The sequence below is a fragment of the Cuculus canorus genome, chromosome Z (genome assembly GCF_017976375.1).
Source record: "Cuculus canorus isolate bCucCan1 chromosome Z, bCucCan1.pri, whole genome shotgun sequence".
NCBI classification, from domain to species: Eukaryota; Metazoa; Chordata; class Aves; order Cuculiformes; family Cuculidae; genus Cuculus; species Cuculus canorus.
Window position 1 is genome coordinate 74,554,668 of NC_071441.1, and position 26,539 is coordinate 74,581,206.

Below are 26,539 nucleotides of genomic sequence, written 5' to 3' on the forward strand. Positions count from 1 at the left end.
CTCTCAGGCAGTAGCAGACAGCGATGAGCTCTCCCCTCAGCCTCTTTTTCTCCAGAGTAAACAACCCCAGCTCCCTCAGCCGTTCCTCTAAGCCCTTCTCCTTTCTCTAGACGCGCTCCAACCCCTCAATGTCCTTCTTGGAGCGAAGGGCCCAGATCTGAATCCCCCGCCCCACCAAATCCCCTCGCACCGGGGACTCGCCCTAATAGCCCCGCCGTTCCCCGCAGCCCCTCAGGCACCGCCCGAATCGCTCCCGCCCTGCCCGGTATCCGGTACCTTTGGGCGGCCCTTGGCGCGCACCCTGCGCGGCGCCCGCACCGCCTCGGCCATCGCCCCCTCGGCCCCAGCGCCGCCCCGCGAGGAAGAACAGGCCCCACCCCCGGCGCGCCGACGGCAGCCGACGAGGAACACACCAAGAGCGCGCACCGCCTCCGCCTGGGCAATGCCCCTCCCCTCCCCTGCGTCAAGGGGGCGTCTCCGAAGGGATGGGCGGGGCCATCAGCGAGGCGTTGACGGCAGCTGCCGAGGGACACGCCCAGAGCGCGTTTCGCCTACATTGGGGTGTGGGGAAGTCTGTACTAAAAGAATCTAGGTGGAGGCTGGGCTTCTTCAAAGGTCCTCCATAGGGATCTGTGTGGAGGTTGAGCTTTTCCATAGTTCCCCTACAGGGATCTATGGGGAGGCTGGGCTTGTTTATAGCTTCTCTATATGGATCCATGGGGAGGTTGGGCTTTTCCATAGCTCCTCTATAGGGATCTATGGGGAGGTTGAACTTTTCCATAGCTCCTCAATAGGGTTCTATGGGGAGGTTGAACTTTTCCATAGCTCCTCTGTAGGGATCTATGGCGAGGTTGGGCTTTCCCATAGCTCTTCTACAGGGATCTATGGGGAGGTTGAACTTTTCCATAGCTCCTCTATAGGGATCTATGGGGAGGTTAAACTTCTCCATAGTTCTTCTATAGGGATCTATGGGGAGGTTGGGCTTTTCCATAGCTCCTCTATAGGGATCTATGGGGAGGTTGGACTTTTCCATAGCTCTTCTATAGGGGTCTGTGGGGAGGTTGGGCTTCCCCAAGGGAGCCTGGGAATTGGCCAGGTCCCCCTGTATGGATCTATAGGGATGTTGGGGTTTTCCATAGCTCCTCTATACGGATTTATGGGGAGGTTAAGCTCACCCGCAGGAGCCTGGGAATTGGCCAGGTCCCCCTATTACGGATCTATAGGGAGGTTGGGCATCTCCATAGTTCCCATATAATGATTTATGGGTGTCTGGGCTCCCCCATAGGAGCCTGGGAACTGGCCATGTCCCCCTATATGGATCTGTGTGGAGACTGGGCTTCTCCACAGCTCCCCTATAGGGATATATCGGGAGGATAGGATCCCCCATAGGAGCCTGGGAATTGGCCAGGTTCCCCTATATATGGATCTATGGAGATGATGGTGTTTTCCATAGCTCCTCTATACGGATCTATGGGGAGGTTGGGCTTCTCCAATGTGGAGGCTGGAATCCTCCATAGGGTCCTGGGAAGAGGCAAGGCTCCCCTGTAAGGATCTATGCGGAGACTGGTCTTCTCCATAGAGATCTAGGAGGAGGCCAGGGTCCCCTATAAGGATCTATGGGGAGGTTGGGCTTTTCCATAGGTACCTGGTAGAAAGCCAGGCTCCCCCATAAGGATCCACTGAGAGCTTCTCCACAGGGATCTAGGAGAAAGCCAGGACCTGCAGGGGGGGCAGGCTGCTACTAGAGGGAATGCAGAGTGAGAAGCCAAGCCCTCCCTGCTGAGGATGGGGATTGTGAGATCTCTTCTACCTGCGCTGCAGCGGGACCTGGAAGTGCCATTGGAGCTGGGCAGCCTGCCTTGAAGCACCTGAGGACTCTCCAGTCACAGCTCAGCCAACAGGGGACCAAGACACCAGTACATCTTCTGGTGCCTGCCCTGGTGCTCAGTCATCCCCAGGGAGCCATGGCTGGAGCCAAGTCCAACCACTGCTGGGACCAGAAGTGACTTCTCCCCGTCCCTAGAAAGGCAAGCCCCCACAGAGCTCAGACCCACCTTGCAGAAGCTGTTGTAGTCGAGGAGTTAATAATGTTGAATAGGCAATGTCCACTCTACTGGACCATGTACTTAGGGTTTGAGAAGTCCGTATGCTATTAACATCGTCTGTAATTTATAATATCTGTGAGAATGGTAAAATGTATGTGGGTCAAGGTGGGATGCATTGGTCTCAGCTGTGAGCCCACTGCATGTTCAGGAGCCAGTGATGACAACAGCAGGCACATGGCTGTGCCGCACAAGCTGTTGGCTGCTGGGTGAGCTCTGCCACGTCAAAGGGGTTCTGTGGGCAGCTCCTGCTTGATGCCAGCCCTTACAGCACCTGCCCGGCCTTGCCTGTGTCTGGAATTGCAGCCGAAAGTTCTGGTGTGAACATTATGTAGGAATAGAAATATTTTCTTGTGCGTAATTGTGGAATCGCAGAACGGTTTGAGTTGGAAGGGACCTTAAAGCCCATCTAGTTCCAACGCCTTTCCATGGGCAGGGACACCTCCACATCCAGAAAAGCCCAACACCACCTCTTGCGCTCAGTCAGCTAAAAAAATCCTATATAGAAACCATGCAATGTATTATGAAGTAGATACCCTTCCAGGTAAAACAGCCCTCCGTGGTCTGAAGTTCATGGCTAATCACAAGTACTTGTTCTCATACCAGCCTTCCTTGGGGTGTTCACCACAGCTGCCCTGGTACACAGCAACTACTGAAATAAAGGCTGAGGAAGGATATGCTCTGGAGGGCTTCCTTCCAGGAGAAGCAATTCACAGCATTAGTGTTCTTTGAAGGTGTACCAGCACCAGCCCCAACAGAAAGTGATCATGATGACCTTTAAAAAAAACCATATCCAGCACACTCGAAACTTGTTTTTAAAATGTGTATTGAAAGAACTAAAACTACAGCAGGCTCCTTCAGAAGAATATTTGTACGCTTGGTCTTTCAGAAATAAAATAGGACAACTTATTCCTTTAAACGTGCACTTTGCACTTTGCACAGTTCATTATAATGCAGCAGGACAGATGTTAAAGCTCATCACAATCCTCTCCAACCAAGGAAATGCCATGAAAGCCCCACGGACTGGTGGGCTTAGGCACACACTGAAATCAGGCAGATTCAGCTTGAAGAACATCATACAAGTAGCAGCTCCTGCTCCTCCAGAGTCAGTGACCTGGAACCAGGCTTAGGCAATTAAATCCCCATGTACTGTGTCCCTGTGTCCAGTGTCATAAAGCTCTGAGGAGCTGTTAAGCAACACTGCACACAGAGACTTCAGAGACACTAGCAGCCTTGAGGCATGTAAGCTTCTGAATCAAAGCCGTAATCATACATACAGTAACAAAAAGGACCCAGACTTTGAGGAGATCTGTTCAGAAAACGAATTTCATGGCTCCAGCCTCACGTTAGAAGCTGTATGTTTCCAGTGATGCACACACAGAACAAGCCCATAGTTTAGGGATTCCCAGAAGTTGATCAAATGAGGGTCTCCAAAGCCTACCAGACGCCATGAACTTAAATATCACAAGCTCCTCATTGGAGAGGTGGTGGGAAGAGCTGACCAATATCCCTCACAGAACCTCAACAACACTGTTGGGTGCAGAACTTCCCAGCACATTTGTGGCAGCACAGCCTGTCCCAAGGTAGCTGCGCTGTGGTCTGCTGCACCAGGCAAGGTGCAAATCAGCTTCCAGTATCAGTGCTTAAGCCTGGAGCACATCAACAGCTAAGCCAGACTCATCAGTCCTCCTCTAAGTAAGTTCCCTGAGAGATATGGCCAAAATTAAAAATAAATCACAAGTTTAATCACTGTTAATGAAAGACTTTAGAAATACGCAAAAGTGTAACATGAGATCTGAGTGGGATACACATGCCCTGAACACAAGCCAGCGTGCCCAAAGCATTGTGTAGCTATCCCCACGGCATGTATGGCTTCTTAAGTTATCCGGAGTGTGGGAGGCTCCAGCTTCTCCCAGATGTTTGCACTTTAGAAGAACTTAAAATAAAAAACTTCTTCCAACACAGGTCGCCCCCTGTGTCTGGGTCCATTGCTTATGCTTCTTTTCTCCCCCTTGGTGTGAAGATGGGACATCCATCCAAGGAGTTTGCTGATCAAAGGCACAGATTTTTGTTAGGCACTTTCTGAATGTACAAATAATTATCAGAGTCCTCAAATAGTTTCTTAAAATGGAGAATCACTTCAGCTCTGTGTGGCTGCAAATAACTGGAAACACCACCTCCGCCGCCCTGGCCAGACCAACAGTGTCTTCTGCCTGGAGACCCTACAGAACAAGATCAACAGTGTCTAAACCACACCTCCAGCTCAGACAAGCAGTGGGAAGGCCAACATGAACATCAGCCCCAGTCGGTGACCTCAAAATATCATCTTCTAACCAGTGGCCTTTCTTTCTTCACCATCCCTCCTCTGCATAGCTGCATCTCATATCAAAACCCTTCTTCATCAAAGGTGAATACTTACTGTGGCTATTAGTGATGTATCAAGCTGTAGCCATCAACTGTGGCATAATCAGGCTCACCTGAAACACAGAGCACAAAAAAGTTAGGTCTGCTCATAAGAAGTGCTCATTACAAGGCTACACAGGAAAAAAACACCAAACAGTGGCCACCTGTGTAAAAGGGATGGAGACAAGGCTCAATGAGGGCCAAAGAGATGACTTGATTTGCCCAAAAGCCAAAGCAGGACCTCATTTTACTGAGTCCCAGTACTGTATCGTGTCACTAAAGCAACGGGAATGATACAGCTTTTGCTGCTCAAGCAGAAAAGGGCCCAAACTGCAGAGGTAAATGGGATCCCAAGCTTGCACATCCTTAAGCTTCAGAAATGTCTACACTCAGGGCTTTGATCAGAACTTCTGGGTGAAACCTTGCCTGTGAAGTTAGTGCCCAATTCCCCAGTATCTTTCAGTGGGAACTGGACTTAGAGCAGGGGCTTCACTTAAAGCCACCCCTTTAGAGAGCTGAAGCTCATGATCTGATGGAGAAGAACAAGAGTAGAGAGTTCCTCGGTGGGGCCAGAAACCCCATAAAGCAAGTAACTCACCTGGCGCACTGGTCGGGGTGGGTAGAGGCCCTCTCCTGCACAGAAAGAAACAGAGCTGAGGAACTGTGTGGCTATGGGATCCCTGATGCCCCAGCTCTCCTGCCATGGTGGGAGGGCAGGAGGTTTGGCCAGCCAGGGATTTATGGGGACCTGGTACCAAGGCGTGCCATGGTGGGCTCACCATCAACAGCCTGCTTGGAAAACACAGGAACTGAACCTGATAAGGTAGGCAAAATGAAAAAGTAACCAAAAACCACTAAGTTGGGGAAACATTCACAAGTGAGCCTCAGGGCATGCCTTTTTACACGCCTCTACCCAGAGTGAGACATCAGGAAGGCATAACTGGACATAACTCCTCTCCTGACACGACAGCCGATGTGGCACACTGCACTTTAGCAAGAGCCTTTGACACTGAATCTCCATCTCCCTCCCAGCAGAAGTGTTCTTCAGCCTGTCCTCCCTGCCCAGCTTCACTCCCAGAGGAGTGAATTCGGCTCTGCTGTTCCTCCCTCTACCCACATGCTTTTAAATGATCCATCTGCCCTCGGATAAACAGACCACATGGAAAACCATGCAGGGAAGCCCACGAGGTTTCATTTTGGCATCAAGGGCTGCTCTAAAAGAGAGCTCAGATTGTTCCCAGAGAGAGTAAGACATGAAATTGCCTTACTTTTCTGCTGTCCAAGTACCGCAGCCCCTCACCTCAATGCAAAGGACTTCTGGAAGAGGCTCGGTTTAAGAAAAATGAGTGCACCTTCCCCACAAGCATATTCAGAATGTGATTCCCGCCTATGAGAAGGGATAAATGACCCCAAAATACAAGACGGAGCAAAACCCTCTGACTGGGCTTGCAGGGGTCATTGAAGAGCTTATAATTGGCAGCCCATTGGCAAAACTCCTCTTGTGGAGAGTGATGGACTACATAGCGTAGGAAATATTTTCCTCTGATACTCTGAGTCTGAAATAGACTCCAATAGACTGAAAGCAACAAAATATGATTTTCTTGGGAGAGAGCACTATTTGCAACAGCAATTGCACTTGTACATGTTAGGTCCCTTACCTGGATATAGGTACAGGAACCGGGCTTCTCACAGGAGCTGCATTTCTCTGTGTATTATAGTAGTTTTCATAAACCACAGGAGCTAGGAAAAGTTAACAATAGTAAAGCAGAGCACTTTGATACCCATAAAACAAACATTCATCTGCTAAGTCTTTCCTCTCAATGGGAAAATAACTGATCAGGAAATTAAAAGTTACAGAAAGAGGAAATCATCTTGGGGGCTGGTGTTAAGTGGCAGAGATGAAGGCCAGGGAGTGCAAGGAGGGATATTGCAAAACCAATGTTTTTGCATCTGCACTGATGCTGATCAGAGAAGCAGCTCCATGAGGAGTACAAAAAAAAGTCAGCATTACTTTGTGAGAATGTACCAAGCTCTTACCTGGAGCCAAACTTCCAGTTTTGCGTAAATTTACAAAAAAATCTATATCCTTCTCGATGCTGCACATTTCTAAACTTTTGCGGATTTCCTCATATTTCTGCAGAAGGGAAATAAAAAATTCTTTCTGTACATCACAGGGGAAAAATGGGTGGGGTTCCAATCATTTATCACACATGGGGTGAAAAACCTCGGTGCTCATCCAGCACACAAGCTTCAATCGTAGGTGAATCACAGAATTATGGACTGATTTAATTTGGAAGGGACCTTTAAAGATCCCATCCTGTCCAATGCTCCTGCAGTGAGCAGGGACATCTTCAACCAGATGAGGTTGCTTAGAGCCCCATCCAACCTGACCTGGAATGTTTCCAGGGACAGGGCATCCATCACCTCTCTGGGAAACCTAAGCCAGTGTTTCACCACTCTCAAAAAAGTGTGGGAATCACAGAGGAAGTATCATCTGCAAGGGCTCTGGCCAAAACTTTCTGCCTGCATGGTCTTGCTGGGGTCTGGTGGCCGATCAAAGGCCACAGCCCACCTTGGACATAACACAGCTCAGTGATCAGGGAAGCAAAACCCAGTTTGCTTTCCAAACAGTAAAATGTAGATTTTCATTTGACGTACCTCATCATTCTGGACACAGTCCTGCGACAGCTGGTTGACGTGAAGCCAGAGTGCATTGCGGAAGTAGTTGATCCGTTCACACTCCTGAGTCTCAAAGAACTGAAACAGGACAGATGAAGAAACCCTAACATCTTAAAAACAAGAGCACATCTTATTTATCCTGATTGCTTTTCATCCCTAAGTGCCACTACAAATACCATTGTCCTCAGTGAGGAGCAGGTGGTGTTGGTCCTCCGCAGGAAACATGGAAACCACAAGTCCTCCAGCTCGTCCAGAGGAGAAATCATCCCTCTACGCAACGAAGTATTTCAAACATATCTTAAGCTCAGAAAGGTCTCCAGGAGCAATTGGGAAAGGGTCACCCAGCACACTACCTCCTCAGGGACACCAAGCCAGATTCCTAAAGGCAGCGTTTGTTCCCTAGGTACCCCACAGTCCTGTGGTCCCTTCCCTCCCACAGGTATGGTGCATAAAAAAGCACTGGGGATGTATGAAAACAGAGATGCATTAAATGGTTGGTCTTCTCCCTCCTTCCCACCCAGCCCTTTTCCAAGTGGGTTTAAGCCCAAGTCCTTTGAAATGTGCTGTCTGTACACCTCAATTTCATGTGCCTTTTACACATATCCATGAAATATAACCTTTCCTCCTGAGTGCACATACACCCTTGTTGTCAGTTATGACCTTTGCAACATGCCAAGGGGAAAACCTCTATGTGATCCATCTGCAGAACTGAAACTGCTGCTTCCCACACCCAACAACCAAAGAGGCCTTTGGAGAATTGAGACACGACAAGCACACCACCACTGAGACACAAAGCAGACAGTAAATTCCATTTCAAAAAGCGAAAGTGAAACAGAGGCCCCGGGAGAAGTAGCTTAGGAAGGCGTCTGCGCAGCTGGGGATGGGAAAGCTCTTTGCAAGCTTGGAGCAGACCCAGGATAAAATCTGGATCTCTGCAGGCCGTGTCCATCCTTTGGTCACAGATCTCAGGCAGCTATAAGACAGATCAGCAGCAGAGCAGCTGCATAGTCCTCTCGTCATCAGCTTTGGATTTCCCCAGCATGTGGTAGATAGAAATCCTTGCTAGAAGACTTCTCTATGAGACAGTCTACTTCAGGCTGATACAATTACTCAGGGGGGGTTCCCACACAGCCACATGGGCTGTGAGACACGAGGCAAAGAGCTCCTGATGCATGGAGATGTCTTCACCCAGCCTCCACCCACCACCACCCTCTGCTGCAAAGTCGTTTAAAGCCTTTGGGTGTCAGACAGGCCCTGCTGGATGGTGTCACAGCTATAGCGCATATTGGCCTCGAGTCGCCAGATGTGCAGAAGCGACTGTGATCATTCAAGACAATAACCACACCAAACGTGCCGTCAGATAATGGGCAAAACCATCACTATCTAGAGCATTGACTGTCAATTTTGAAAGGTGGTAGAAGAAAAAAAAAATGAAAAACAGTGGGAAACCTTGAAATAGTGGGACCTTGAATCCAGAAGCCAAGCTCAAGGTACACACAGCTGTAGCTGCAACACATCCCGCTACTTCACTGCCAGGAGAACACAGAGAGGGCAAATCTGCACCATCAATCTGACTCATGCAGCAAGAGCTGGACATTGTCATCCTTTATGGCCTCAAGCTCCGCCAGGGGAGGTTCAGGCTGGACATCAGGAAAAAACTTTTCACCAAAAGAGTCATTGGGCACTGGCAGAGGCTGCCCAGGGAGGTGGTCGAGTCGCCTTCCCTGGAGGTGTTTAAGGGATGGGTGGATGAAGTGCTTAGGGACATGGTTTAGGGAGTGTTAGAAATGGTTGGACTCGATGACCCAGTGGGTCCCTTCCAACCTGGTGATTCTATGATCCAGAGAACCATGCTGCTGCATAAAGGCATTTCAGGGCATTTACCTCACAAGCTTTGATGTGCTCTTTCTGCCATTCTTCACGGATCTTCTCCAGTGTGGTAACATTCTGCTGGTAACTCCTGTCTGTGAGGGAAATCACATTATCACCTCATTAACATTAATTATGAAAAAACCCATGATGTGTGAAGTCTGAAATGGATATCAGGGAGAAAGCAGTAGTTATAGGTGAGCTTGGCTGTGGGTGGGCACTACAAGAGGACACAGAGCCACATAGTAAAGCAGAAGGTCCTGTTATGGGACAATGGAGGGAGCAGCCTTGTTGGAGACACTCAGGCTTCTCCATGGCAGGTGCCCACCTCCAGTATCTTGGACACATGTTTCTGAGGAATTGTGCCTGATCCAAGAGCTGGAGCTCCTCCAAGAGCCATGCCACAGGTTCACAACCCCGGGAAACACTCCCCTCACCCTCCAAATGCTCCATTTCCACACTCACCAGAGTCCTCTAGAGCTGATTTTGTCTGAGCAAGCTTCAGGAACAGCTGTCAAAAATGGGAGAGAGAAGAAAGGTAGAGGAGAACCCTAGTGCATCATCAATGGCACTGCAGCCCAACAGGGGAACTTCAACAGCCCTCTCATCTCATCCAAAACCAAGACTGGGAGAAGAGCCACAGGGCAGGAGAGCTGCAAGAAGAGACACCCCTTTCTCCTCCTGCCCTATGACCACCCCCTCTCCATACCTTCTCCTGCTGCTTCTGTGTCACCAGGTTTGCGTTGCGGTGCACAGCCTGCTCTGCCTCATCCTTATCCCTGCAGCGCTGCTCGTAGAGCCGCTTGGCCTAGGAGAGCCAACAAAAGGGGCAGGACTGTGTCAGCAAGGAACAAGTTTGCGGATGACACTAAGCTGAGGGGAAGTGTGGATCTGCTGGAGGGTAGGGAGGCTCTGCAAAGGGATCTGAACAGGCTGGACCGCTGGGCCGAGACCAATGGGATGAGGTTCAACAAGGCCAAATGCCGGGTCCTGCACTTGGGGCACAACAACCCTATGCAGCGCTACAGACTGGGGGAAGAGTGGCTGGAAAGCTGTCTGGAGGAGAAGGACCTGGGGGTGCTGGTTGACAGCCGACTGAACATGAGCCAGCAGTGTGCCCAGGTGGCCAAGAAGGCCAATGGCATCTTGGCTTGGATCAGAAACGGTGTGACCAGCAGGTCCAGGGAGGTTATTCTCCCTCTGGACTCGGCACTGGTGAGACCGCACCTTGAGTACTGTGTTCAGTTCTGGACCCCTCACCACAAGAAGGATGTTGAGGCTCTGGAGTGTGTCCAGAGAAGAGCAACGAAGCTGGTGAGGGGCTGGAGAACAAGTCTTACGAGGAGCGGCTGAGAGAGCTGGGGTTGTTTAGCCTGGAGAAGAGGAGGCTGAGGGGAGACCTTATTGCTCTCTACAACTGCCTAAAAGGAGGGTGTGGAGAGGAGGGAGCTGGGCTCTTCTCCCAAGTGACAGGGGACAGGACAAGGGGGAATGGCCTGAAGCTCTGCCAGGGGAGGTTCAGGTTGGATATCAGAAAAAAATTCTTCACAGTAAGAGTCATTGGGCACTGGAACAGCTGCCCAGGGAGGGGGTCGAGTCACCATCCCTGGAGGTGTTTAAGGAACGGGATGAAGTGCTTAGGGACATGGTTTAAGGGAGTGTTAGGAGTGGTTGGACTCAATGATCCAGTGGGTCCTTTCCAACCTGGGGATTCTATGAAGATGCAAATGCAGCTCACACAGGAGTCTTTGGAGCAAAGCACTGCCTACGAGTGGAGAGGTGGGTGCAGCCTGCCAGGAGAGCAGGGGGCAGCATGCAGGGTCCCACATGCCCTGCTTGGGCAAAACCAACGGCACAAAACAAGCTGCTCATTGCTGAAGTTAAAAAGCTCATGACAATAGAGCCCATGTCACCTAAATCTCTTGTATCCAACCCTGTGAGGCTACCACCAGCCACAGACCTTGCATACTCTTCAGTTTTGCAGAGCACACCCTGCCCACCACTCATGCACATACAGTGTAGGGATTTGCAGCAGAGGAGGAAGACCCTTGTGTCTAATTCTGCCCCAGCACCGTGTGTGTGTGTGTGTGTTAGCAGCATTAACTCGTATAGCAAGAAAAAGCAGCACGTTTGCTTTACCTCCATGGTCTTCTTGTACTGCAAATTCCTGTTTTTGTGAATCGCCTCCATTATCAGCTCTATCTGTGGAGACAACAAACTCAGAGTCAGCACATCACTGACCATCAAAGCTCCAGGGTGAACTACATGGCTTAGGAAAGGAAGAGGCACGGACCAGATTGAGATGGCTTTAAGGACCTTCCTCTACGTGAAGTCTCTTAGAATCATAGAATCATGGAATGGTTTAGGTTGGAAGGGACCTTAAAGTCTACCCAGTTCCATCCCCAGTGACACCTCCCATTGGATCAGACTGCTCCAAGCCCCATCCAACCTGGCCTTGAACACCTCCAGGGATGGGGCAGCCACCACTTCCCTGAGCAACCTGTTCCAGGGCCTCCCCATCCTCATTGTGAAGAATTTCTCCCTGATGTCTAATCTAGATCTCCAAAACCCATTCGCCTCATCCTGTCTCTACACTCCGTGATGAAGAACCCCTCCCCAGCTTTCCTTTAGGCCCCACAAAATCCATCCAAGACTTTAATCTATGCTTTTATCTAAGCCTTCACTTGTGTGTGCAAAGGAGCTTTATAATTGAAATCCTATCAATCCATAGTATTGTGCCGTCTCCCTAGAGCCTGGCAAAACTGGAAAGCCTCTTGCTAGGTCCAAACCAACCCCTGATTCTAACAGTTCTCCCTCACTTTCCACACAAAGGAATCTCAAACCAGGAGAAGTTAAAAGGCTTGATAATTTCAGCAGACCCTATGGAGATCATATAGCACTACAGATATGCTTTAAAAGCATTCCTGTTTGAGGTTAGCGTCCCTGCAGCTGAGCCTCTGCTATAGCCGGCCCCAAAAGGTGCCCAGAGGAGAAGACACAGCAGTGAGAAGAAGGAAGCTGGAGGTTGCTGCACATTTCACCAACGTGGTTGCAACATGTAGGAAGGAGGTCAGGGCTTCCTGGCAGTCGCAGGGGGCACAGAGAGGGCTGGGACATGATGGGAGACACCAGCCTGAGGCAATGCATTGCCAGAGCGGGATCGTCACTCTGCGGCAAAGGCACGTGCTACTGTGGCACCTGACCTTTTTCCGATGCAGTTTTTGCTTTTCCCTGAAGTCCTCCATTTTCTTTGCTTCCTCCCGAAGGGTTTGCGCCAGCTGGATGTGACCTTGCCCCACATTGTCTATCTCTGCAAAGAAAAATAATAATAATATTGAATAATCATAGATACATATATACATGCGTATTCCTAAAAAGACATTGTTACTCAAGTCAGCTGTTCTAGGCGACATCAAACTGACCCTACTCCATGCATCGCCTTCCAAAAACATAGGGAAGCAGCAGCACTTTTGAAGCAGCCTCCAAGCAGCACCTGGAGCTGTGGGGGGCTCATAAGCCTAAGGAGCTGTGCAAGATCAGTCCTGCTGGGGCCTGCCCTTCAGTTGGAGAAAAATCACATCAAAAGAAGTTATTCAAACAAGCACAGGTCTTCTTCCAGATGAATCCGGGCACGTTTCAACACACCACACCCCGAAGCAGCTGTCTGAAGGATGCGTTGCTCCAGGCGAGCAGACAACCAACTTGGGTCACAGAAAAACTCATGCTCAAAATATCTCAGGCTCATCTTGTTGAAGGCAAGAACACCGCACCAGTAAGCTCATCGAGGGAGCTAAACTGAACCGTAGCTCACGATTCAGCCCCCAGCACTGTTTCAAATGCACAGCTATTAAGAGTCAGCTGCTATGACTTGTTCGGGAGGTCCACCAAGGGACAGAGCAGCAGACAAAGCTGGCTGGGGCAGAAAGTGGGCTCAGAAGGGTAGCAGAGTGCTGGCCCTCGAGGTACAGATGCTGGCTGCCGGTACCCTGGCGGGCTGGGACACACAGCAACGAAGGGACAACGTGAAGTGGCCAAAGCGTCATCTTTTAGATGCTCCAATTAGAACCACAGAATCATTTAGACTGGAAAAGACCCTCAAGATTATAGAGTGTGGCCATAAGCATAACACTGCCATGTCCACTACCATGTCCCTAAAGTGCCATATCTACTTATCTTTTAAATCCCTCCAGGGATCGTGACTCCACCACTTCCCTGGGTGCTCTGTACCAGTGCTTGACAACCCTTTCCATGAAGAAATTTTTCCTAATACTCAGCCTAAAGCTTGAGGCCATTTCCTCTCATTCTACTGCTCATCACTTTGGAGAAGACGCAAAAACCCCCAACACCCACCTCACCACAACCTTCTTTCAGGTAGTTGCAAAGACCGATAAGGTCTCCTCTCAGCCTTCTTTTCTCCAGACTAAACAACTCCAGGTACCTCAGCAGCTCCTCACGACCCTTGTTCTCCAGACCCTTTCCCAGCTCCGTTCTCCTTCTCTGGATGCAATCCAACCCCTCAATGTCCTTCTTGTCATGAGGGGCCTGAAACTGAACCCAGCATTTGAGGTGCAAATTACTGCATATGTGTGTGAAGGCAGCAAGGCGAGCCAGTCCAACAAACTCCAGATGAGCAGCTTCTGATGCACAACACAAGAACAGCCTCTGAACTGCAGTCAGCCCAAAAAGCCCAAGAAATCCCCAGAAGACACCTACACACTGGGATGATCCAGGCCAGGTGGACAGCCCACGCCTGATCTCAGTGTCACTCATGCTTGGAGGTTTCTCTGCTACTTTTTTCCCCAGGCAATTGCCTGCAGGCTTCTGTGCTACCAAGTGTCCTGACAAACACAAAGAATTACTTACGTTGCTTGAAAACATCCAGGGATCTCTTCAGTGTGCTGCAAAAACACAGATGGAGCGTTAAAAAGAGTGAGAAAGCACAGCCGGGCACAGGCATCGGCAGAGCACCTCTCAGAAACCAGATAGCAACCCCCTCACTCAACAATGGCCAAAGCAGCTTAAAGGATTGTTTACCCTCTTTACACCTATGGCTTTTTCCCTTTAGGCAATTATAACACTGCTCACTTGGTCTGAGATCTACTTTATGCCTTTCTAAACGAGGCAACCTTCTAGAATTATTATTTGGGACATATGAACACCTTCTACGTGGTGCACTGCACAGTGGTTGGAAGCATAGGGACCTTTGCTGCCTATTAATGTTTTACAATAAAGATTTCAGAAACATTTTATGTGAGACCTCAACATGAAAATATAAATAAATGATCAGAGGATGTCAGACCAGGCACGTATAAAGCCTAGAAACAAAGCAGGAAGCAGAAGGTGCCATGGGTCACTGGGGAAAGGGACACCCGTTCATGAAGCCAACCATCTGGCCACAATGCCTCTATGGGCTGGTGACACAAACGGCTTTGAAGATTTGCATGGTTTGCATCAAGGAAGTACCTGTCATTCCCCTCTGGCCACAAAATCAGTCAGGAGCAAATCCAGGGGCCCTGGACTTCTGCTGAACTGCCAGCCCACATCTCACCTGAACATCTGTGATGCTTTGGCTAGTCTACGTCTGCTGGGAACTTGGTGTACCCCAACGTGATTATTGGCAAAGGCCAACCCAGCTGTGCACTGCTCATTCACAAGATCAATTTCAGATGATCTTCTGGTAACATCCCAATCCCATTTCAATGCTGTTTTGCCTCTCACAGCCTCATTCCTTCTCCTCCTCCTTCATTACTCCAAGAACACTCATTAAAACAAAATACACACAGGACCGTGAACTTACTTCAGCTCCGTCTGCCCACAGGGCTTCTTCTTTGACAAATTAATGAGCTCTTTGCCATATTTTTCTTCTATAATTGCCCTGTTGAGGAAAGAGAGAAATGAGAGGAGGTTCTCAGTTCGGAAACTGATACTTGTTTGCAGCAGGAGCCAAGACCCGCTCTTAACACCTCGCTTATCTTCTGGCATGCTGCAAACCAATAGATGGTGGGCTGAAAGAAGACTGTTGTTTGCTATCACCTTTCTACTTGAAAACACTTCGTTTTGCAATGTCTGTGGTCCAACTATGTTGCTTTCCTCATCTTCCCATGGCAGATGGGTGCAAGGACTACCTCCGCAGGAGATGGAGGACTAAGCATCCAGTGCAGCTGATGGCTAGATGCAGCCCCGAGAGTCACCTGAGTAGTTTTTAGCTGTTTCCTATGGGAGCAAGGCTTGTGTGATCACATTCTTCCTATAATGCCTGTATCTCTAACACAGATGCAGACGTTTATGTTATTGATTTCTAGAGTTTGGCAGTGAGGTTCACCTAACTTAACTCATTAAATACTCCAGAGGCTTGTAGGGAAATGGAAAAAATGAAGATTATAAACTGATTTTCTTCCTCTGTCTAATGAAATTCCCCTGCACTTCTTTTTGAGACTAATCATCAAATCCAACAGGTCTATTATCCAAGTCTGGAACCACGTAATACATGTGCTGTACCTGGAGAAGTGGACCATGTTCAGAGAGTGGTGACCACAGCAAGTCTAGGCACAGCCTCTAATCTCCTCCTGGCTAAACATATCAGTAGGAACCTAAACCTCCTTCAACAGGTAAGAGGAGCTAGGCACAGGGTGTGGAAGAGGGTCTTTCCAGTCTCGTCATTGGCACAGGTAAGTGGATGTGGTTCTCAGGGCTTAATGGATGGCTCCTCAGACAGGTGAAAAGCCCAAATTTTCCTGGAACATCGGATTACAGCCTAGACTGATGTAGGTGTACTAGGCACTTTGAACTGCAGATTCTCCTGCTCTTCATCCCCATTAAACTTGTTCCAGGCTGTTTTGTACCAACTCTTGTATGCAGCAGTTTGTTTTCTCCGGTTCTCAATACTAAAACTATATTAACCCAGCGTTATTCTAAAACTCTCCTCATATTTAGCCATTCCTAACCAAGTGAACCATAAAGTCAAAATACATGGCCAGGCCATCAGAACCTTCATTTAGGTCATACCCTTTGACTAATAAATGCGCTATCTAATGGTGTTACTTCTTTTCTAAATAAAACCCAGGACAAAGCCATGCCTCTCCGATGCCAAGGTCTTCATCTCATCTGCAAGATTAACTGCAAGATGAACTTCATGGGAGAGCATGTGGCCTGGGCAGGCCACCAACAGCTTCAAATTCATCAGTACCAATGTCTGGCAACACGTAAGACTGAATTATTAAACTGCTCCTGATTTCTCTTTCTTTGTAATAGACAGCTCAGGATGTGAGCACCAAGCCCTGGGCACCATCGCTGCCTCGCAGCCGAAGATTCCTGGGCATGGACTTCATACCACAGCACCAGCCATGCAAGTGTAAGAAAACAAGTTCCTCATCCATCAAAATTCAAAGTTGTTTTACAATAGTGGACAGTTAAATGTGACAGAAACCTAACTGGGAATACAAGGAGTAGAAGCAGTGCCACCGCCTCACTTTCCAAGTTCAACACAACCCGTTTTCAGAGGCAGCTCCATACCTTTCCTTCAAAAAGTCTTCAAACTCTTTGCAGTTCTTCCTGCCGTCATTCAGATGTTGAATGATGCTGTCATAGCCAACTGTGCTTGTCAGATCCGTACTCTGAAAACACAAGAACAGGAGACAACATCCTCGTCAGTGCAGTCCCTGGCCGCTGCCACCTGAAGCAGGATTTGTGCAAGTGATGAATCAGCTGGGAACAAGTGTGCAAGTGCAAGTTAAATATTCTAAGATCTTTTTCTTTTAGAGGGCAGAGAGGCTCCAGAAAGAGAACAATCGTGGTGATTTGGGACAAGGCACTTCCATGACTTCCAGAAAACAGAAGAGCTCAGTTCTACCACATCCTATTACTCCCCCAGTGGCCTAAGCACAGCTGGCCCCATGACACAAGGTATATCCTCCTAGGAGCTTTGCTGTCAGTTCTAACTTAATAAAACCAAACACTAAAACCCTCTAAGTCTCTAGATATAGCCCATCCTACTGCTGCTCCTCCTAGTTTCTGCAGACATGGGAATGGATCACGGTCAGCGTTGACTTGCATCTGGGCACCGCTCTCCCATCTGGCTGTAGAAGCCTACACCTGGGCTGAAGGTGGATTTATCAGACCTTTCCGCATAGGATGACTGAGTTGTAGGCTTCTCTTACTTCCCTCACAGTCATGTACGGATGCACACAACGACTGCCACTGCAACAGCTTTCTCTTTGGCCTTGCAAAAAGAAACACTGTCCTACACATCAATTCAAAATGCCACTGCAAAGATTTGCATATCATAGAATCATAGAATGACCAGGTTGGAAGGGACCCACTAGGTCATCGAGTCCAACCATTCCATATGTACCAGGTCATTCTCCACCACTGCTGTATGCCCTCTGACGCATCACACAGCTTCTTCACTTCCCCAGAACAGTCATGGAGAGGTTCTCCCTCCATCATCTATGGAGCCAAGTCAAGTCCCATCTTCCAACCCAGGGCTCTCAGCCCCTCAGTGCCATGCACACCTCCCATACACCTCTGATGGATCACTGCTTTCCTTCAAATTACTTTAAAACATATATTGCACCGTGATGCTTACAAACAAAAGAAAAGATACATATGACAATGATCGGAGGGCTGGAACACCTCCCCTCAAGGACAGGCTGAGAGAGTTGGGCTTGTTCATCCTGGAGAAGAGAAGGCTCCAAGGAGATCTTATAGCGACCTGCCAGTACCTACAAGAAAGCTGGGAAGGACTGTTCACAAAGGCTTGTGGAGACAGGAGGAGTGGGAATGGGTATAAACTGGAGAGGGGCAGATTTAGGCTGGACATGAGGAAGAATTTCTTCACCACGAGAGTGGTGAGACACTGGCACAGGTTGCCCAGGGAAACTGTGGCTTCCCCATCCCTGGAGGGGTTCAAGGCCAGGTTGGATGGGCCTTGGGCAGCCTGATCCAGTGGAAAGTGTCCATGCCCATGGGTCCCTTTAAGGTCCCTTTAAGGTCCCTTCCAACCCAAACTATTCTATGACACAGGTGGGCTAGGACAAAGGTTGACTAACTCTACCCTATTCTTTCCTCACACCTGTGGCTGCAAGCACCTTAGGATGAAAAAACAGGGTTTTGCCCTACAACTGTTGAGATTTGCCACATTGGAGATTTGGGACGAGAGCAGGGCTGCTAAGTGCTATGGTAATACACACAGAGGTACTCTGTCCATGAGCTCTCCCTCTCTGGAAGAAGCCCAAGGCGGATGCAAGGAGCCAAGCAGGAGGTGCTACCTGCTGTCTTTTGCAAAGAGGCGCCGTTGGTGTTGCGTGGAACAACACATACAAGAGCAAAAAATAAAGGGAAAGAGGCTGCAGAAAGGAAGCAGTGGCAGGAGCAGATATGAAACTCGGGGAAAGGAAGCAGAAGCCACAAGCAGTTGTTAAGAAACTTGAAGAGGTATCATGGCAGGATGGAGAGATTGAGGAAATGGTTTGAAAGCAGGATGAGAGAGTGCAGAGAACTGGCATGATAGTGTGGGTGGCGGAGACAGGGATTTCTCTGGAGTTAGTACCTGGCAGAAGAAATGAGAAGGAACAGGGCTGGTGTTTGTGATAAGAGAAGGATTTAATCATGTGGACTTCCCTGAGGAGTCAAGGTCTTGAATGTCAGTGGCCAGAAAGCGAGAAGTTAAGTGGAGGTCTAGTGGAGTTGGACCTGCAGGAAATCCCTGGATATCCGACATCAGTTTGGTCCTTCCACGGTCTACAGGGGAAGAGGGGACTGTGAGGACCTAAGCAGAAACCAAAACAGCTTCTGTTTCTTTATAAAGCACAAACATCCCTCCAAAATGGGTTTATTACTGACAAACCCACAACCAGTTCTCAGTTTGTGTCGCATTTTTGCTAACTGGGTCTGCAAAAAAGGAAACACGCTTGCACTGAAGTCAGTCTTCACAACAGTTGCAAAACAGAGGACCGTCCTAACTTGACTTCCTATCTCCGGTTTCAAAGGAAACAAAATGGATGCGGAGCACAACAGCGGGTTGCTGCAAGCACGGTCAGGACAGAGCTGTCAAATCCACATCACTGTGTGTCAGGGGGACACCCGAAGGCTCCTGCATCCCTCTCTGCTGCCCGGGACACTTGGGCTTGCTGCATCAGGCAGAAGTGCCAAGGGAAAAGTTGGGAGCAATCATCACAAATGTGTGCTAAGCTCTTTGTTTTGTCATTCTTCCCCCTCCAGTAGAAGGATTAAATTCCAGAATGTATGTATTTCCCATGTATCCAAGACTGGATGAGATCTCAGAGTGCAGGTGTTATAGGAAAGATGGGAGGTAACAGAGATGGTGGAGGTTTCCAGAAATGCTGCTGGAAGATAGGAGATGATCGTGGCCCAGTAGGAGCTGGGCAGGGTTGTATGCCACGAAAAGAGCCTTTGCAACACGCTCTTGCACAGATGTTGGAATTGAAACACTAAAAAAGACCGGCGGGACTGCCCATGGGACGTCCCAAAGCAGGGCTGGCAGAGAGCAATGGAAGAGGAAGGACAACATGGTGAGCGGAGAGCCACAGGCACAGAGGACAAGATTTATGGCATAATAAACTAAGGCATAGACAGGTATGGAGGATGGGGAGTTGCACCAAGCCCTCCCCATCCAAGGGCACACAGGAGGACGAGTGTCTCTCTTCCCACTCTGCAGCACGTGGCTGTCCTGATCCTCCCTGCTGGGCAGAGCTCCAAGCCCACATGCTATTTAGAGGACAGCCCATGGAAAGTACAAACAGATGATTTCAAGGTGACAAAGCAGCGGCTGATGTTTCTCGAGCCTGCGGGGCTCAGCAGGATGAGCCCCCCCTTCCTGACCCACTGCTCGGGTTTGTGCCATCCTCCTGACGGACTCACCAAGGAGAAGGAATTGGTGTGCTTGTTTGCAATGCTTTGGGGCTTGTTGCACTTTTAGGCAAAAGAGAGGTTAAAATGCTCCGTTGAGGATCTGAAGCCACGATATGACCTTGTGTGAGTCACAGCTGAAATGAAAGCTGCTGAGCTTGAGTCTTCTATCTTCTACACCACTTTACATGGAAAACCCCCTCCAGGCACACATCCTACAAACTCAATAGCACGGGAGAATCACAGAATCGTTCAGGTTGGAAAAAATCTTTAAGATCATTGAGTCCAACCATAAACCTAAAAGTCCACCACTAAGCCACATCCCAAAGTGCCACATCTACCAGTCTTTTAAATACCTCCAGGGATGGTGACTCAGCCACCTCCTTGGGCAGCCTGTTCTAGTCCTTGACAAACTTTGTGGTGAAGAAATACCCAACCTAAACCTCCCTTGGTGCAACTTGAGGCCATTTCCTTTCATCCTATCACTTCTTACTCCGGAGAAGAAACCAGCACCCACCTCCTTTCAGGTAGCTGCAAAGACCGATAAGGGCTCCAATCAGCTTCCTTTTCTCCAGACTGAAAAAAACCAGGTCCCACAACCCTAATTGGTGTCTTTCAGACCCTTCCCCAGCTTTGTTCCCCTTCTCTGGACACACTCCAGCACCTCACCGTTCTTCTTCTAGTGAGGGGACCAAAACTGGACACAGGATTTGAGGTGCTGCTTCACAAGCACCGAGTCCAGGGGCACAATCCCCCCCTGCTCCTGCTGGACACGCCGTTCCTGATCCAAGCCAGGATGCCATTGGCCTTCTTGGCCACCTGGGCCACTGCTGGCTCATGTTCAACCACTGTCAACCAACACCCCCACGTCCTTCTCCTCCAGGCAGCTTTCCCCAAGCCTGGAGCTGCACAGGGTTATTGTGTCCCGAACATGGGTCCCGGCACTTGCCCTTGTTAAACCTCATCCCCTCGGCCTCAGCCCATCGATCCAGCCTGTCCAGATGCCTCTGCAGAGCCTCCCTATCCTCACACTATCTATTCCAGCCTTCCCAGAAATGAAAGGTTTGGGGCACTGCACTGCTTGCAGACATTTCTTGAAATTTCCTTATTTATGCAGAGGTCTCAGAATGTCTCCTCAGCTTTATCTGCTGAGAGAAACACAGCAGGGATTGGATGTCTATTTTAGAAGTTGAAAACACCGTGCAACAATAAATGGTTGTGCTATTCTTGCTTGAAGTCAACAGAGCCTCAAAATCACTCAGGGTTGCTGAAACCAACAGAAATGCTTGCTCTGGGGTCTGCAGGAAGAAGGGTGAGGAGAGCAGATGCTGTAAGAGGCTACAGTTCCTCCCCATTCCACGACCAGGCGGGTACAACACGACAGACAAAAAACATTGCCGGTAGGAAGTGGATTTGCTGCAAATTCACCCACCTGAGAATGACAGCCTGCTAAAAACAGCTTTTTGATTAATAATTTTCCACTTGTAGTTTCCTCCCCACTGTGGCATCGCCACTACTCTGCTCATCCCAGAGGCACAGAGAGCGATGGACTGTTTCACCCCAATGCAGTTACTTCTGCCCACAAACCCCACCTTGTTCCTTTCAAACGACAACCTGAGGATTTCATAACGACGCTGATAAACTCTACCGTGCCAGTGCCCGTTTAGAGAACGACAGCAGAGGGCAAGAGGAACTGAAATGGCCCAGCCAGCGTCACATCGCCAGTCAGCAGCTGGAGAATGAACCCAGGAGCCCCGGGCTGGCAGCCCCCAACACCACCCGGCAGCGGGGATGCAGAAGGAGTTCATCCTTGGCCAGCCACACGAGGCTAAAAAAAAATCATAGTGATGAAGAAGAAATAGAGCCAGAAGAAATACAGAAATACAGCACCGACAAATCCCATCGGTAGCCTGTGGTAGAGAGGCCAGCAGAGAGAAACTGCCAGTTCCTTTGCAGACACCGGCACTCCCTTGCTCTGTAACAAGGGGTGAAGCATTTATTTCCTCCCACACTTCGCTTGTGCCATCGCAAAAAAGAGATGCAATAGCTCATTCCTCTGTGTTAAAGGGTTAAATAAGTGTTTTCAGACTCTTTTGCCACATGCTGAGTTAGAAAATTAAAAGTACCAGCGCAGATTTTACTGCAGATGACTTGTCTGAGCCAGGGATTGTTGTAGCATCATCACTTTTTCTTGGCAGGAAAAGTAACTATTTGTGAGTTCCTAAAAGATTTCAATACCTAAGTTGTACTTGAACAACCTTGATGAGAGTCAGCAGGTCTCAGTCTTCAGCATTATTTGTATGGTTTTTTAATGTCTCCTCAAATGCTTCTCTTTTTTAATGCACCCTGGAACACACTGCAGACAGTAAACTCACATTTTGCAGACAAAACTTTTGTCTCATTACAAGCAAAATCACTGAAAATCCGCTCTCCACGCTGCAAGCTGTCAGCCAATAGATCAAAGTGGGTTTTAGCATTATCATAATATCTGGTTTTCCCACGTAGCTTTACAGATGCCTAAAAACACCGAATTATTAAACCCAAAGCTTTGAATCAGGCAATCACAGAATGTCCTGAGTTAATAGATACATCCTGTCCTTTGCTGCCAGGCAACCCAAAATACTCTGCAAGAGCAGGTTAGGGGAAACCAGGCACACACCAAGAAAATTACTAAGGGGAGAGAAGAGACCTCCTATAGTGAAAGGAGAAGAGCAGGCTGCAAAAACAAATGCAAAACAAAGCCCCCACTTGCTCAACTCCCAGCAATTGCTACAGGCAGGGCAAGAGGAAACAAACATGCTCTTTAGGGTATTTTTGGTTTTGCACAGCTCTTTTGCAGGCAGCAGAGGTTGTGAGCATCACACGAGCAGGGGGATTTGGGAAGCACGTGTAGCTTCGGGCACATCTGGACTTTGGCCACTGGGTGAGCTGGATCTGTGATACCATGCAAAAGCGCAAAACCCTTTATTTAAGGAGATTTATCGTCTTGTGCTGAGACCTATGAGCAAACTCGAGTGCAAAGAGTGAAGTCACAGGATGCTTTCACCATGCAGCTCCTTAGGACCACCCCACCTTGACCAGGTTCCAGTGCAGGAAACGACAAGACGCATGCATCCAACAAAGGAACGAAAACTGGCAAGGTTTGAAGTTCAATCAGTGATGCTTAAGGCACAGAGCACCGCGGGCTGCAGCTTATCCCCACTAAGAAATTCATCAGTCGTCGTTCACAGCCAGACGTGTTTCAGAACTGGAATACGCAATACCAAAAATGTCTCAGCTTTTGGAGGGTATGGTTATTTTTCAAACTTTTCCCATCAATTGGAACTTCTGGCCCCAGCCACCCTCCCAAAATCTCCACTTTCCCACAGGGGTCTCCTGACCACTGCAAAATCACTCGCTTCAGCAAAGAAAAGTTTTCCCTTCCTTTTTGGCTGAAACAAAGTAATATAAGAGGAAAAATTGCAAGAGGAAGTCTACGCTCTCTCACAGCACTTAACATCAAACTGAAGCTGAATGAACATCCTTCTGCACTTCATCTACATTCGTTTTTTTCTGCTCGTGTCTTCTTCCCCCCCCTTCCCTCCTCAGCCCTCACAGCTGATGCACAGTCACCAGTACATTCCACGAAGACAGCCTGGAGTGGGACCTGCCTTTTCCATGGGCCAAACAACTGCAGCAGAGCCTCGATCTCTCCACTGAGTCACGTCCGTCATGCTCCCATCCACCCTCCACCCCAGCTGCCTGCCCCAGGCACACCAGTGAGGCAGGAGTTGAAGCACACAGGCTTCAGAAAGGAAAAAAGCCAAGCAAAATCCCTGGCAACGTTGACAGCTTTGGGCTCAGCAAGGGGATTGTTCAGTAAATAGGTGTTTGCTATAAAAAGGACTGAGCAGACATGAGTGCACAAGTAATGTCCCAGCTCCTTCTCGCCTTTGGGGCTTAGGGCTGCTCCTACCATGGCGTTTTCTCCCACCGAGCCCCATCCTCCAAGATCCTCCTTCAAAAAGCACCGCATTGCAGCAGGAGAGGAACAAACTGGGCAGCACTAGTCAAAGCCAGCACCGCAGCAAGAACTTCTTCTTCAATTTAATGTGTCATTGAAGCACAATAAACCACATCTACGCAGCTCTCCATTCCCCCCAGCCTGGGGCAGCTGCCACCCCCCCGCCTTGCATCCTTGCCATCCTGCACATTTGCAAAGCAAAAGGAGCACCATGGAAATTTCTTGACAATAAATAGCTGAGAAACAGCTGCTGGATGCAAAGCTGGCTTTGTTTTCCAAGCCTCACTTGTCACCTATGTGGGATTTACATTTTTGAGGCCACCACACCAGATAAAATGCTAATGACATGGGGCAAGCCCAGTGCTCTGCACGCTATCCCTCTCATTCCACAACATCCAGGAGCCCCACACCTGGCACCCACTCCTTAGAGAGCGCACGAACCTTCCCCCCTGCCCTGCAAGACAGGAGCTGCTTTTTGGGCACCTTCTGGGAAGCAAGGAGCACCACTCACAGATGGGGAATTTCAGCCCCGAAAGACAAAACATTTTCTTTTATAGAATCATTTTGTCATTTATTTCCCATTTCCCAGTACCTGGAAAGGAGACTTGCACACCAAGAGGAACTGCGAAGCCACAATGCGAGTGCTCTACAAGAGATAAGTGGCTTTTCGGCACTTCTCCATTCCCAAAAACACAGTTCAGACTCACAAGAATTAATGATGGCTTTCCTGGCACTACGGCTCAACAACCAGCAGCAGCACACAGACGAACTCTCTTCTTGCTGAGGATTAGCTCAAATCAAAGCACCCTTTTTGGCCATGGTGCCCCCAAGGAGTTCATCAGTGCCTAATTGGAATTAGTAAACCCTCAGCCTGGCCCGATTTGCTGGGGCGGCAGCAGGAGCTTGGGATGCAAAGCCAGGTCTCTCCAGACACGGGTGGACAGGCGGTGCCTACCAGGGGATGCTCAGAGCCTCCACCTAAGGCACCTTAGGACCTCGAAGGCAGCTGTGGAGCAGACTGAGCAGAGAGGAGTGACCCTTCCTCCCCCACTGTGACCCTCCCCAGCTCCAACTAGGTCCTGACCCACTCCCCCTGTGACCCTGGTGCCCACGCTCACCCAGAAGTGGTCCCTGAACCTCGCCTCCCGCATCCTGATGCTGCCACCACTGCGCCCGACGCTGGGTTCTGCTGATCCTGCCCCACCCCAACGAGCCAGTCCCACCCCGTGGCATCGTGTCCCCACCCAGCACCCCGAAATGGCATGACAACATCCAATCCTCCCGCTGTGTGATGCTGAGCCGTCACTCTGGGCTCTACACAGGCTGCGGGACCGAGATGAGCTGCAGCAGAGGGCACCTCCTCCCATGGGAGATGGATGGGATCAGTAGGGATGCATGGCACAGTGTCTCACGGGGAGAAACCAACTTGTGACCATCAGAACAAATCATTCCATGTGGCTTCATGAAGGAAACCACATGGCTGAGCTCCTGTGACCCACAGCGCCTTGGCCAGAGGCTGCTGGAGGCTGTTCTGGCAGTGTTTGTGGCTCACCCAGCAGTAGAAACAGCATCATATCTGTGTTGCAGATCTGAAAGGCTTCAGTGAAGGCTTGGAAGAAGTTCCAGCAACCTCATTGGGACATCTATCAGTTGAAGTACCACCTGCGCAGCTACAAAAGACTCTGAAGAGTGAATCCCAGGATAAAATTCCAAGTTTTCTTCAACCGCTTTGGCTGCACTGGAAGGGCTCTCCGTAACATAGGCAGATAAACCTAAGAGCAACGTGGATGAAGGCACGGCAGCCTGGGGCAGGGAGCACGATGGTTGTTATCCTGCAGCAACAGCCACACATTGCAGCTCCGGTATCACCTGCACAGAGCGAGTGTCAGCGTGGTGCTGACCATCTGTGGGAATAAACTAAACGCAGGAACCATGACAGATGGCTACACAGCATTAAAGCAGGTGCACATCGCTTCAGACCAGTCAGCTTGGTTTTTCAAACCACTTACAGAAGCACTCACACTCACAAGCATGACTGCTTAGATTTCTTTCCTTTTTTCCTTCCTTCCTTCCTCCCTTCCTTCATTTCCTTTTCTAAAAAAAAAAAAAAAACCAAACCAATAAACTTCCACAGTAGCCCATTTAGAAAATAAATAAGAAAGAGCAGCAATAAAGAACTAATTGAACAACATATCTGACCATTAGCAAGGTGTCTCTAGAAGAATCATAGAATCTCCAGGTTGGAGAACACCTTTGAGATCAAGTCCAACCGTACCCGTCCGCTACTAAACCAGATCCCTGAGCACCTCATAAGCCCATCTTTTAGATTCCTCCAGGGATTGGGACTCAATCACCACCCTAAGCAGCCTCTGCCAGGGCCTGAGAACCCCTTTGGGTGAATTAGTTTTTCCTAATGTCCAATCTGTCCCCTAGCACAGCCTGAGGCCGCTCCCTCTTGCCCCGTCACTTGGGAGAAGAGACCAACACCTATCCCTCTACACCCTCCTTTCAGGGAGTTGTAGAGAGCAATAAGGTCTCCCCTCAGCCTCCTCTTCTCCAGGCTAAACAACCTCAGTCCCCTCAGCTGCTCCTCGTAAGTGACGCCTTCCGGATAAGA

At 49.2% G+C, this 26,539-nt stretch overlaps 2 protein-coding genes across 2 annotated transcripts in view; both read right to left on the minus strand.

The window, feature by feature from the left end:
* The window catches only part of EPG5 (ectopic P-granules 5 autophagy tethering factor), a 65,254-nt gene extending 64,870 nt beyond the window's left edge, over positions 1 to 384 (minus strand). Inside the window, 1 exon segment of the mRNA XM_054054583.1 lies at positions 277 to 384. Within this exon segment, the coding sequence (XP_053910558.1) occupies positions 277 to 330 (54 nt within the window). The 5' untranslated portion in view covers positions 331 to 384.
* A 2,553-nt stretch (positions 385 to 2,937) lies between these two features.
* PSTPIP2 (proline-serine-threonine phosphatase interacting protein 2) lies at positions 2,938 to 25,149 on the minus strand. Its single transcript, XM_009557510.2, has 15 exons — positions 25,041 to 25,149; positions 16,566 to 16,666; positions 14,851 to 14,928; positions 13,917 to 13,951; positions 12,257 to 12,363; positions 11,193 to 11,255; positions 9,763 to 9,861; positions 9,519 to 9,564; positions 9,069 to 9,148; positions 7,164 to 7,262; positions 6,543 to 6,639; positions 6,164 to 6,245; positions 5,104 to 5,138; positions 4,522 to 4,579; positions 2,938 to 4,324 (listed from the first exon to the last, which is right to left on the minus strand). Exons 1-14 carry the CDS (start codon positions 25,071 to 25,073, stop codon positions 4,530 to 4,532), a joined length of 1,005 nt encoding a protein of 334 aa, XP_009555805.1. The 5' UTR covers positions 25,074 to 25,149; the 3' UTR covers positions 2,938 to 4,324; positions 4,522 to 4,529.
* Positions 25,150 to 26,539: the final 1,390 nt, after the last annotated feature.

What these genes read in the sequence shown, in the direction of transcription:
- PSTPIP2 (XM_009557510.2), bottom strand. Translation starts at nt 25,073, where the DNA reads ATGCGGGAGGCGAGGTTCAGGGACCACTTCTGG. An exon ending in CCTGGATGTTTTCAAGCAAC is followed by an intron (nt 12,364 to 13,916) that starts GTAAGTAATTCT and finishes TTTTCTTTGCAG; the next exon opens with AGATAGACAATGTGGGGCAA. An exon ending in AACTGGAAGTTTGGCTCCAG is followed by an intron (nt 6,246 to 6,542) that starts GTAAGAGCTTGG and finishes AACTTTTCCTAG; the next exon opens with CTCCTGTGGTTTATGAAAAC.